Source organism: Halichoeres trimaculatus, unplaced genomic scaffold, assembly GCF_033239565.1.
Source record: "Halichoeres trimaculatus isolate MK-OKI-2021-1 unplaced genomic scaffold, fHalTri1.1 fHalTri1_scaffold_23, whole genome shotgun sequence".
Lineage (NCBI taxonomy): Eukaryota > Metazoa > Chordata > Actinopteri > Labriformes > Labridae > Halichoeres > Halichoeres trimaculatus.
In genome coordinates, this window is record NW_027437201.1 from 12,557,617 (window position 1) to 12,570,698 (window position 13,082).

The window sequence follows — 13,082 nt, forward strand, 5'->3', positions numbered from 1 at the left end:
GAAACCCACTCCACAAATAGCTGCACTAAAGTCACCTAATACCTCATACTTTAAGTCCTAAAACCAAAGCAGAATATCTCTGGGGTTGTCAAGTTGGCAACTCCAGTCACTGATGTTTTGTTATGTTAGGCCCACAACACCTCGAAGACTTAATTTCCTTGAATGGTTGTACAGAAAAAAATCTTTGTACCCGGACCATGTGGTTGTTTATGGTTAGATGGGGGGAAATACTCTCATTTATCCACATTCTATTGTAAAGAGAAAAAGATTCTTTAGTTTCTCCATTAATTAACATTTCAGCATTGAAATCGTTTTAACTGCTTTCATTTTATTTTACATGAAAAATAATAGTCATTTGCTGATTCTGGTACCATGTTGTGTGAAGTTATGTGTATTATTTACACCACATTGGCTGTATTTCATATACAGAAAGGTCAGAGGTGTGTACATGAGATGGATTTTCCCGAAACACGTTTCTCTCAGAGAAACGTTCGGGTTGACCAATCAGAGACCTCGTTTCATCGCAGGTACCCGGATGTACCCGTGGGGCAATTAGCTACGTCATTGTTCACCGCCGGACACCCGCTGGAAATAAGGAATGGATTTAAAAGAGCTATTAACGCATTTATAACAGATTTCAGGTGAGTGTGTTTGAGCTTTTAGGGTAAAGTGGCACTTTATGTGTGCAGCTGTGATCATTTTGAAGGCCTGGGCCACTATGGTTTGTCGTAGTAGCCTTACACCGGGTCTCTGTTATGTCGGAAAGCAGAGCACTGTGCACGGCCACCGGTGTCGAGCCCCTCCTTTCTCCGCTACTTAGTCACCCCGTTACTGGGGTTCACAATTTAAGATAACATAGACTTCAAAGTGTGAACAGTAAACTACTCTTTCGCTGAGCTTAAAAGCAGTTACGACGTTCTTAGCCATGTCGGGCAGCATCTATCTCTCTGAGCTAACTAGCAATATTAGCATCTCTGCTCCCGCACGAGCACCTCCGCACGTAATGTTAGCTTCGCTCCGGAGCTGTGTTACGTTTCCATGGTGTCAGTCGGTGTCTTCGCGAGTCATTCAGTCACAGTCAGCCTTTCTTTTCCATTCATCGATAAGAAAGGTGAGGTTTTGATCGGGGCTCTGTCTTTTACGTGGGCTATTTACAGTTTACTAAGTGTTTTATTGAGGTTTTAGCGGCACTGCGTGTTAAAGGCCTAGTTACCGTCTGCTAGCCAGTGCGAGCCAGTCTGCCAGAGCAGGTGGGAGGGAACAGCTGTTGTTGTAAACGTGCTTCCGATCAGGCAGGACATTTCCTTTGGATTTCAACCTCTTTTGTCCACTTTTTACAGTAATAAAAGTCTTTATATCCCATTTTTCCACACGTATTTGTAATATGAAATATGTGTTTATTAAAATGTTGCACAATGCAAGGGTTATGGAAATTTTGGTCCTTTAACTGTGAACTCTAACGGTGCTAGTATTTGGCGGGCACAAAGGGTTATGTTGTGTTTGTACACAAACAGAGCCTGAGAAGTTGCATAAATTGAGTCACACTTATTACTGTAAAGGTTTTGTTTGCTAATACTTTAGTGAAGTGTGATCAATTAGCTGTTTTTCCCCTCATTACGCCATCAGAATAATAACCCCATCAGTTAAATATCCAACTTTTTCGAATATTAGTGTGAAGCTTCTTAAAGCAAAGGCATTCAAATTGTTTTAATTTGTGCCACATACACAAGTGTATATTATTTATAGAAATTAAATAGAAATGATAAATATGCACACTATGGTTTAATATTCCCTCGTCTAACTTGTTTTGTTGTGTGTTTCTGCTCCCAACACAGCAATGAACAATGACCATAGTTGACAGGTCTTCAGAAAAGTCTGACCACGAGTCAGTCGGGTGTAAGCAATCGCCCTTCACCAGTGGAGACGTGGGGATGGACAGCAGCTGTTCCAGCAGCTGGGCAGTGGGTCCCACCATGTCAGGTGACTCTCCAAGGCTGAAGACTCCGGGAGGCTGCCTGGGCCCGACACCTGGAGCTGTTGTGTACAACAGTACTCCTTCCTCTGTGGAAAGACCTAAAGAGCAAGGTGGGAGCAAAGGTTTTTTCATTGGTTGTGTTTTGGACTTTAACAAATGCAAGCATGTTGTTAGTGTCTTCTCTCTCTCTATGAATTAGCTCCTACTGATTTAGATGCCATACTCTCGCAAGCAAACTGACAACTATTCTCCAGCAAAGTTATGCATTGATGATGATGAAAAATCCTCTAACGAAGTCAAACTTTTTGGTGCTATTTCTGTTGAGAGAGTGACACAACTGTTTTTTGTGGGTGTTGTTTTTCTGCTTCCGTTCCACTTTCATTCATCCAGTTATATAACCAGGCCTGTTGTGAAGTGAGAGCATGATCAATCACTTCAACTGGTGACGCATCAGTGTTTTGACATAAAGAGCAGCAGGCTGACTTTAGCTCAAACAAAAGAGAAAACACATTCTGTTTGAGCTTTTCTCTCTTTTTCCTCTTCACTATCCACTAATAAACTGTTTATAATTATCTCTGTAAAATATCAGTATTTCTTTTGTAGATGCTGGATGAGCATATGTCAGTGATTTAGCACGATATTGTTGATGGCAGAAACATTGGGTCTAATTTTGGTGCTGCTGTTTGCTGTGTGTGTGCAGTAATAAGCTGTGATGACGGCATCGACTTGCCCCAGAAGGTGCTCTTCTCTCCAGAGCGGCTCCACCTGAAGTGGACGCAGGTTCATCGCATTGGTGCTGGCCTGCAGAACATGGGGAACACCTGCTTCCTCAACTCAGCCCTACAGTGTCTCACCTACACTCCTCCATTTGCAAACTACATGCTGACACGAGAGCACTCCAAAACATGTAAGTTGGTGTTTATTAGTCCTTTTTTGTCTCATATACATTTTTTCATGTAATTCTTTTGAATTGAAACAGTATATGTATATATATTTTTTTGCTTAAAAAATGTCAAAACTAACAAGTTCTGTCCATCTGTCCTGCTGCAGGTCATGAGCCAGGGTTCTGTATGATGTGCACCATGCAAAACCACATCATTCAGGTTTTTGCCAACTCTGGGAATGTTATTAAGCCCATTGGTGTGCTCAATGAGCTCAAAAGTAAGTGGTTCAAATACACAAGTTAAACCATTTATTCTATGATTACCTAGAACGAATGACAGGAGGCGCTGTGTGGCTGTTTACCTCTGGGATTTTGGAGGGAAATTTTCTGTTTGGAGTATGTCAACGCTCAGAACCAGGAATTCTAAACTTAATGTGAAATTTTGTCTCCATGTGTCAACTCTTTGATGTTTTACCTTTTTTTAACCACACAGGGATTGCAAAGCACTTCCGCTATGGAAGCCAGGAGGATGCACATGAGTTCCTGCGGTACACAGTGGATGCTATGCAAAAGTCCTGCTTAGCCGGAACCAAGTGAGTTTCATCCATATCCAAAACATACACACCAAAAATAAAACTGTCATTTTTATTTTCTTTGTGTGAGCTATTCAGAACTAGTATAAGTTTGAGAATGTTACTACTCTATGTACTCAGTGAGGTTTGTTGACACAGGTAACTGTGTGATTCTCTGCTAAGTAGGTTATGTACACATACAAAACACCCTTCCTGCTTCTTAATAGATACTTTGAACCCATTATTAGTAGTAATAGTAATAGTAACATGTGACCTTTAAACTGAATACTCTTGCTCTGAATCCTTTCTCTTACCGTCCTGCTCTTTGGGCTGTAATAGTTTTTGACTTAACTGTTTAAAACACTGGAAAGAAACAGTTTTCCTCTTTGGAAAAAGCCTTAATAAATGTCAAAGTGTTTATCTGTCAGTGATTGTTCAACATAATGTACATTGTTGTGACAGATTGGACAGGCAAACGCAGGCGACCACTTTCATCCATCAAGTATTTGGCGGGCACCTTAGGTCCAGAGGTAAATAACTGGTTTGCATTGTTTTTACCTGATGATGTCATGCTTTTTCTTGATGTATTGATAAACACATTTTTTTCTTTTCCAGTGAAATGTCTGAACTGCAAAGCAGTCTCGGATACATTCGACCCTTTTCTGGATATCACCCTGGAAATTAAGGTAATTCATAAGAATCCTTGTATCTGTTTGATCATGTTGATATGTTACTGACAGAAATGTGGACAGATTTCACCCTAGAGCAAAGAACGACACCCAACCCTTTTTCTTTCTCTCCATGCAGACAGCACTCAGTGTCTCAAAGGCTCTGGAGCAGTTTGTGAAACCTGAACAGCTGGATGGCGAGAACGCCTACAAATGCACCAAGTGAGTGATTTTATAGTCAGATACAAACACTGCCTGCTTCTTGCTCTCTTTATGCCTTTTTTATATGTTTAACTCACAAACTGATGTGTTTCCTTCAGGTGCAAGAAAATGGTCACAGCCTCAAAGAGATTCACCATCCATCGCAGCTCGAACGTGCTCACCCTGTCACTGAAACGCTTCGCAAACTTTACAGGAGGCAAAATCACAAAGGTGCCTTTATACATCAAGAAAACCTTGATGAAGTGATAGAAAAACACTTATAATGAATGTTATTTTCAAAATAAATTTCAAAGACATTGAAATAACTTCTTTTTTTTATACTGTCATCAGGATGTGAAGTATCCTGAATACCTGGACCTGCGACCCTTCATGTCCCAGTCTCAGGGGGAGTCCCTGGTCTATGGGCTGTATGCTGTACTGGTCCACTCTGGATTCAGTTGTCATGCTGGGCACTACTACTGCTACATTAAGGTAATGACTATGTAGTCCCTGTCAAGATCTGTCACCACAATCCAGCACAACACAACATTTGTCTCTCCAACATTCCTCAACACCTTACAAAAAACTTACATACAGAGCTCCCATAAAAAATTTGAGTTATGTCATAATATTGTAATTATACTTAACATATTAATTACAAACGACACAGTGGAATTTGTATCTGACAGAATTTTCTCACTTTATTTAAAAAAACAGAAAAAATACAGCAGAAACCTAAAATGACAAAAGAACATTTTTGACATTTTGGGTGGGAAACATTTAGCTGCATGTTTAGCATTCATGTTGTACCCTAACAGCTGTTTTTCTTTGTGTCCCAGGCGAGCAATGGTCAGTGGTATCAGATGAATGATTCGTCCGTGTCTGTCAGTGACATCAGGTCTGTTCTCAACCAGCAGGCCTACGTTCTCTTCTACATCAAGTGAGTAAAATCTTTTTTCGACCATCTTTAAATCTTTAAAGATTGTAACTTGTCATGTTTCCTGTACTTAAATCCCCTTTTGTGTCGCCAGGTCCAATGATGTGAAGAAAACTGGAGATTATGGTCACATGGGTCATAACCCAGGAATCCCTGGTCAGTCTTCTCCCCGGCCGGTGGTGATACCACGCATTAACACCAGTGTCCACCACAACAGCATGGGCTTCATTGGTCCCCAGCTGCCACCACACATGACCAAGGTGCAGCTCACTTGATTATGTGTAAACGAAAGATGACTCAGACTTCTGAAAGAGAAAGTGAAAACTTGTTCTTGTGTTTTTTTCCCATCTCAATCAGAGCTCACTTCATGTCAATGGGAATGGATCTCTGAGGGATTATCATCACACCAACTCAAAGCCCAGCACCAGCAGCAGTGTTGTGGGGAAACCCAACCATGGCCTGGGCTCCTCATCTTCATCCATCTCCCACTCCATCAGCAGGCCCACAATGATCCCTGATCATGACAAACGCCAGAAGCTTTCATTCTTCATCGGGCAAGGCAAACAGAATCGCCCGTCCTCCTCCTCTTCATCATCATCCTCCTCTTCTTACAGCCAGCCGTCCTCTGCCAGCAGCTCCTCCTCTTCCTCCTCCAGCTCTCTGTCCTCTTCACAGTCTACCTCAGACACACACTCGGACATTCGCTTTGTTCCGCGCCAGCTCAACCGCGTCAATGGCACGTCTTGCAGTAACGGGGACCGGCACTCTGGGGGGAACGGAGCGTCGTTCCTGGTGCCGTACAGCCAGGAGTCCTCCGAGGAGTCTGACCAGGAGATCTGTGGCACCTTGGAGAACGGTTGTTTGGGAAAGTCTCACCTTAACGGAAACAAAAGAACAGGTGAAGCTTTTAATAAGTCTCCTAAAGCAACAAACGGAGAGTCAGGAGTGCACCATAACGGTAACGGATTGAATGGATCAGCCTACGGCGTCTCGAAATCCAGTCACAACGGTCACAACTATGGACACCACAAAGTGAACGGTCACAACACCTCTGATAAAGTGAGTTACTGCTGTCTACCTGAAACATATCCATAACTCCTCCAGATTTTATGTGTCTGTATTAATCATGTTTGTGTGTCTCAGATCTCTGGCTCTTATTATGGCGGTTCATCTTCTGCGACGACGGTTACTGTGAATGGATTAGACAGTGATCACACTCACACAAGGTAAGACTACTGCTCAAACACTAGATTGTAAAAATGATACAGCTAAAAAAATGTGATTTGAAACAATGTTTGTTTCTTTTTCCAGCATGGAGATGCATCGTTCAGCCTTGTCCCAGGCCAGTTCCTCTCACACTGCGACCAGTGAGAGCCAGCTGCTCTCCACTCCTGACACAAGGGCTAAAACTGTGTCTGAGCCCCCTCCTCAGCATCCACCACCCTCCACTGCTAGCTCTCCATCTTCATCTACGGCTACAAAGACTCACTCTGCGTCTGCGGAATCGTCATACTCTGCTCACAACGGCAACATCAACGCGGCCTTGACCACCCCGCCAGACGGCTACCAAAGCACCAACGGGACCTCTGCTGCTCCGCTGAAGGTTAGCAAAGGTGGGGACGAAGCAACTAATCGACCACACTTGAACGGTCTGTCAGCAGGGACTGCCGGGCGCACGGATGCTAAGGAGCAGCACCAGTACAAGCCCGCTTCTAAAAGTAATGAAGGACAATTTTTCCGTGACAGGGAAAGAGACAGAGTGTGCTCTGACTGGAGCAGAGACAGAAATTACAGGGACAGGAGCTCAGAGCGAGAGAGTGACGGCGATCGGTATCGGTACAAGCGAGACTACAGAGATCACCACTACCGCTCGTACAGAGACCGCTTGCCTCATCCGGATCGTTACTACAGAGACTGGGAGTCCGAGCGCCGCTGGGACCGACACCCTCACCACCCAAGGGAGCGGGATCGCGACCGGTGTTCAAACCATTACCATCGCTACCACCACCACCGCTCCAGAGAGGACTGGGAGCGTGGGCGCAAAGGACACGGCTATCCTTACCGCGAGGAGTCAAGCGGACGCAGGAGGTGGCAGGAGGAGAGTCGCGACTACCGGTCGGTGAAAGAGAAGAACAACAGCAGCAGAGATAAAGACTCTCACCCCTTGAAAGAGGGGGAGACTTTCTCCTCCTCTGCGACAGCTCCAGAGAACTCAGTGTTTGAGTCTGCTCCAAACAGAGAGGATCAGAATCACAGGAGAAGCTGGAGCAAAGAGAGGGAGGAGAGCTCTGAGGCCCGTCACTCGAGGAAACACAAAAAGAGCAAGAAGAAGAAGAAGTCGAAGGACAAAGAGCGACACCGTGAGAGCGGGTGAGTGTCGACATCTCTGGTTTTGTGTAGTCGAAGTTTGGACGTTTATCATTTACCAAGAGAGTTTCAGGGCTTTACAATAAATCAGTAACAGCGAGTGATCTGCAACTAATGTAAGGACTTTTATTCATTTTTAAGATCAACTTTTTGGCTTTTACACCTTTATTTGGAGAGGAAAGGACAGTGGACAGAGCAGGACACTAGGAGAAAGAGTGGGGAAGGGGCTTCAGGCTGGAAGTAGACCCGATCTGCCTATTACAGAGCTGCACGACTCAACCAGTAAGTCAAGCCTGCACCACTGAGGAAGGGATTATTTATCTGGAATTTTTTTTAATTAAAACTTTGAATATTGAGAAATCATCAAACTTTATGATGTTTTTAATATCATGTTTGAAGACTTCAGTAACTTCTACACAGTGGTGCAACAGTTAGCAGTTTTGAGATTAAAGAATAATGAGAAAAGCAAGTAGATAAACCCACGCGTCTCTTTTCCTCAATGTTTTAATTTGTCAGCTGTGGTTTCTGAGATGATGGAGCATCCCCATTCATTGCAATGGGGAAGAACTATGAAAAAAATGTTTGATATTTTGCTGATGCTGACACAGCATCTCAACATATTTAAGGAAAAAACTTATATGTTGTGGAAGTTCATAAAAGCACTGAAAAAAAGCCTGAACTTTGACTTTAAAATAGAAAAAAAAAAAAACAGGTAAAATGTATCGGAAAATTCATCCCAACTTGAGCCCCCCCAAAGAAACACAAGAATGCTGTTTAGGTGACTGAAAGGTGATGGAAGTTAAAAGAAAACAAGTTTCACCTTTTTTCCAGTTTGGTTTTTTTTTTTTTTTTTTCAATGTCTACGTTTTTATTCAGCCACTAGGGGGGAATAAAAAGTTATTGCTGTCATTAGCACAGCTACCAAATTTGGAGAAACAAGAGGGTTTTGTCAGGAATTGAGCCAAAAAAAAAAGAGTCAAATCGACATGTGGATCACAAAAATTGTACCCTTTTGATCTGCTGAGGCGACTTAAAAGAGGAATAAGTCTGAAAGAAAAAGAAGAAATAATGTTTTAAGAAGTACAGAAAAATTTCCAGGAGAAATGAGTATATTGGAAACACACTAAAAATTCAGATTTCTTCTTAAAGAGGCTGTAAGTAACAGTTTTTACTATCTAATTTAAGTTTGACACTTTTGAGCCACATCAACACCTCAGCATGTGTTTGCAGATGACAATGATTGATCACGTCTGCATCTGAACATCTTTATTAACGGTTTTGTTTCATGTCATCTCCCAGAAGCTCCGACGTTGATTCTGACAGAGCTGGAGAATCTAAAAAGAAGAAGAAGAAAAAGCGGCGGCAGCGAGACAGCCCTGGAGCAGCTCGCAGCCACAAGAGCAGAAGCAGTGAGGAGAGGGAGAGCCGCAAGAGACATTATGACGACGACAAGAGCTCAAAACATCACAACGGCTGCTCGCCAGAAAAACGCCGCCGCATTGACAACACTGACGACGGCAATGATCGTAAACAACTTCCCCACCACACTTCACCTTCAAACAGCTCGTGTCATCAACATCTAAACGGGTTCACAGGTCAGAAGGTTATCCTGAAAAATACAAACATGCTCCAACATGCGGTGGTGCTCCTTTATTTAAAGTTGTTTTTTTTCTTTTTCAGGAAATGGTTACAGCCAAATAAACGGAGACTCCCACGTCCTCTCCGGTGGCTCCAAGCACTGACTCTGTAAGTGGGCGTCCTCCTTCTGATGATCACAGAACGCTCTCAGTGGGAGCTCTCATTATGGATGCACATTTCTCTGTTGTATCTCTGCAAATCGATAACACGTCGGCCTTTTCTTGTCCTCTTTTCAGACCCATCACCACCATTCAACAACAGCAGCAGAGGAATGACATCAATCTTTCAAAGTGGTGCTTCAATGGGATTAAAATGTATTTTTACTGCAACTGAAGTGTTTTAAATGTTCAGACTTTGCTTTTCTTTTTAAAGGCATTAATTTGTTCACCCTACTTCTTCTGAAAAAGGTTAAAAAAATTTCACATTGTACATTTATGATGAAAAATATTAATATATACTTGTACGGACACAAACAAAGCCTGGAGCTTAAACATCTCAGCTGCTGCTCAGTGGAACTCAGGACTTGTTGACATCCATCACCGAAATCCACTTTCAAATGGAAAAGAGACAAAAGGGAAACGAGTCGCCTGAGAGAATTAGTAGCTTCAAGTTAAAGATGTTCCCATATCTGCCGAGGTGAAATGTTTTTTGTTTTTCTTTGACCCCAGTGGGAGTGAACAAACCAACAGAGGAAGATATTTATGAATGAAACAGACATGGGCAGTGATGGGAACACGGCTCTTCTGACTGATACCTCCACGTTAAACCCTGGACAGACTTGAGAACATTTCCCTGCTTTTTAAACATTGTTTTTTGTTCTCATCTTTCTCTGGAGCCTAAGATTCACTCTGTAATTTTTAAACCTTCTCACGGAGGTGTTTTTCTCTCTGGATCATGCCTCACTTCCTCTCCTTTCTCTCTCACATTCTTTTTCCTCATTTCAAACATTTAAAGAAAAAAATCACATTGAGAAATTTGTTACCATGGCTGTGGACCATTTTGTGTTTGCTTTTTAATGAAAAAAATACATTTTGTGTCTTCTAGCGTCATAAAAAATACTGTGAATTTAATTTTGAACTGTACTATCAGTTACTTTTATATGTCAAAATCCTGCATCAGGGTTCTCTGTAGTTTTGTTTTGCTCTGGTTTTAGAAACTCATGATAATTTTGACCATATTCTTTAGACGAACGTCTGTTCTACGTATGGTTTGCATTTTGTTTTTCCTTTTTTTTTTTTTTTAAACTTTGGACAGAAGTTGAAAAACTGCTGTTTCTCTTTAGTTTAGCATGTCAGAATTTATACATTGTATAAGGTAAAAGCCTTAAAATACATTTGTTATGTCAGAAATTGAAAAGTGTTGGTCTTTGACTTTGTTTACGACTGTGTGGAAGTGAATTAACAGTGATAACTGAAAAGGTGTCGGAAGCTGTGCCTTTAAATGTGCAAACAATTCATAAAATGAACAGATCTTGATTTTGATGACAGTTCTTGAAATGAGGATGAAGATTATAGCGCTCTTCTGCATAACAGTTTTGTTGAATACACCCTTTTTTTTTTTTTTAGAGTAACCTGTTCATCTAATTGTACATCTCACTTAAAGCCCCAGCAGACCTGCACACACACATAAACTCACTCTGTTTTGCCCGTCTCATTTTTCAGCTATTTTACAGTGAAGATGTGCTAATGCGAATTAAAACTCTGACAGGGTGAGCAGGATTTAGATGCAAAGCAAAGGATTCTCATCCCAGCATTTTCACCATACATCGTCCTGCTTATCATCTGGCTACTGATTATAATTCAATGAGAAGTTCAAGTTGAAAATATCAGATCATTTTATCAATTTGAAAGTGATTTATGCACACAGTAAAAAGAAATTGTCATTGTTTCATGGTAGATGAAAAGTACTGGCTCACTTAAACTAAAATCTTAATGTCACAGTTTTATGGAATATTTTAAAATGAGCTGTCTGTCAAAGGTTATGTTGAATCTGAAGGAAAGTTTTTGCTGTTACATGTTGCGCATCAAATGTCACAATTTTTCATACTGTTGAGATTGTCAGTACAGCTAAGTTACTACATCACCGTATACACCTTCCAGCTACACACACCAGCTCTACAGCCGTGCCTGGATTGCAGGACAGGATGTTGCTCCTCTTTTGGAGATTGTGGTACAGTTGCTCCTCTGTTTTGACTCTCCAGACCTGTCTGTCATCAAAACTTGCGTTATTTGCTGCAGTGTCAACAGGCAGAGGTGAAATTTACCAACACCTTGAAATAAGGCTAGTATCTCCCTGATACCAACACCTGTACTCTCCCATCCCTAGTATATTCTTATGGATGCATGTGTTTGTACGGCTTATGTTAACTTGTGATATGTTTTGAGAAAATCTGACATACACAGAGTGTCGTTTTCTGATCAGCTAGTATTTTTATTCAAAGTCTTCATCATCAAAGTATTCAGTCAAAGCTTCCCCAAATTAAGATCAAACTTTTTTGTCCAACCTGCATTAATTAGCACAAAATCAGCCTGCAGTTTGCTCTGATCTGTTTAGGGGGAAGCGCTCTTCATATTCCAGTTTGTGTTTGTGCACAGTACTCAAAAGCTTTTTGCACCCGCTTGTTTCCTGTACTCAACTTCTATGAAGCGTCACATGTTTTCTGACCTCCAGTATGAACAGCGTGAGGAGGTTTTGCTGCTCCCTCCTTTTCCTCCTTTTCCTTTCTTCTTGTAAACTGTATCATGAACGAAACAGGTGAATGAGTGAAGGCTACAGCCGTTATGATTTACATGCTACATGAACACAACGAAGAAAAGAAACAGTATGTACATCATTTACTACTATACATGCAGGATGAAGAGGGGGCTGCTTCAGAATGAGAAATAAATACAAAAGGGAGAATCACAGAGGACATTCAATACATGAAATGACTGACTGAAACTGTGGCCACTTAAAGGATCATTACACTCAAAATTATACTTTTTTCCCCATCCTTCTAGGAGGTAATCTGAAAACATACTTATAATGAAAAAAGTATATGAGTTTAAATTTTGAGAATAAACCAGAGTGTTTGCATATACAGATACAGTCACTTGATGGCTAACAATCAGACCAGCTGATTTAGAAGCTTGAGGCTTTTGTAGCAACAGAATGCTACAAAATGTATTGTTGGTGTTGGCAGTTTCCAAAGGATGTGAGGTGAGGATGAAGTTCCTTATGTGTCCAGCAGAGGGCGATCCTGTCATAGCCATGTTATACAAAGCTTCCACGTCCCTTTTCCTTTCCTTTTCATCCAGTTTTGTAAAATTTTTGCACACAGTCCCTCCAAAGGTCTCTGATGATAAATCCTCCATGAGGTGCAAAAAAAATCTATGCCAGTCTGTGAAAATCTCCCACCTCTGCACGACTCTCGGCCTCCTGCCCAGAAAGAACAGCAGGAGGTCTTCATTGCTCCTGCTGCACACAGACACACAAACACACACAGGAGGACTCCGCAGGTCGCAGACACTGGAGATGGAGGTGTCATTCACCGTTATCATTTCTTATTGGCTATTCTTCTTTTCCTGGTGGCCAGCATGTCGTAGAAAGGATCCCTGCTGATGCTGGCTCTGTGGAGATAAAGAGATCACAAGAGAATTGGTCACCAGATTTCTTAGCTGTATAAATTTTCATTTCATTTGAAAAAGAAGTGAAACACAATCTTTTCTGGCTTCTTTTGGCACGAGCTCCTTATATATCTGGTTGTTCTAACTTGACCTTAATCTGTCTCGTCTCCATCACTCATCTCACCAAAAAACACAGTATGCTGTGTTTTTTGCAGTGCATTCTGGGAGATCCAGAC

General features: G+C 41.7%; 2 protein-coding genes across 3 annotated transcripts in view; one reads left to right on the plus strand and one right to left on the minus strand.

The window, feature by feature from the left end:
• Positions 1-510: 510 nt before the first annotated feature.
• Positions 511-10,316, plus strand: usp42 (ubiquitin specific peptidase 42). Of its 2 annotated transcripts, XM_074662609.1 has the most exons (18): positions 519-641; positions 1,836-2,085; positions 2,676-2,882; positions 3,026-3,136; positions 3,352-3,451; positions 3,893-3,960; positions 4,046-4,116; positions 4,238-4,320; positions 4,419-4,530; positions 4,651-4,791; positions 5,139-5,239; positions 5,331-5,496; positions 5,594-6,295; positions 6,380-6,462; positions 6,548-7,606; positions 8,903-9,198; positions 9,284-9,349; positions 9,478-10,316. In XM_074662609.1, exons 2-17 carry the CDS (start codon positions 1,845-1,847, stop codon positions 9,343-9,345), a joined length of 3,603 nt encoding a protein of 1,200 aa, XP_074518710.1. In that variant the 5' UTR covers positions 519-641; positions 1,836-1,844; the 3' UTR covers positions 9,346-9,349; positions 9,478-10,316. The 2 variants fall into 2 exon arrangements, with proteins under 2 accessions (XP_074518711.1, XP_074518710.1); XM_074662610.1 differs by lacking the exons at positions 8,903-9,198; positions 9,284-9,349; positions 9,478-10,316 and adding an exon at positions 7,745-7,884 and having other exon boundaries at positions 511-641.
• A 421-nt stretch (positions 10,317-10,737) lies between these two features.
• Positions 10,738-13,082, minus strand: part of LOC141784760 (cytohesin-3-like) — a 40,113-nt gene continuing 37,768 nt past the window's right edge. The window contains exon 13 of the mRNA XM_074662611.1: positions 10,738-12,849. Coding sequence (XP_074518712.1) covers positions 12,777-12,849 — 73 coding nt within the window. The 3' untranslated portion in view covers positions 10,738-12,776. The remainder of the gene's footprint in view (positions 12,850-13,082) is intronic.

Coding starts and splice junctions, on each gene's coding strand:
- usp42 (XM_074662609.1), top strand. CDS start 1,845: ATGACCATAGTTGACAGGTCTTCAGAAAAGTCTGACCACGAGTCAGTC. Junction 5,240..5,330: donor TACGTTCTCTTCTACATCAA/GTGAGTAAAATC, acceptor TTGTGTCGCCAG/GTCCAATGATGTGAAGAAAA. Junction 5,497..5,593: donor TGCCACCACACATGACCAAG/GTGCAGCTCACT, acceptor CATCTCAATCAG/AGCTCACTTCATGTCAATGG.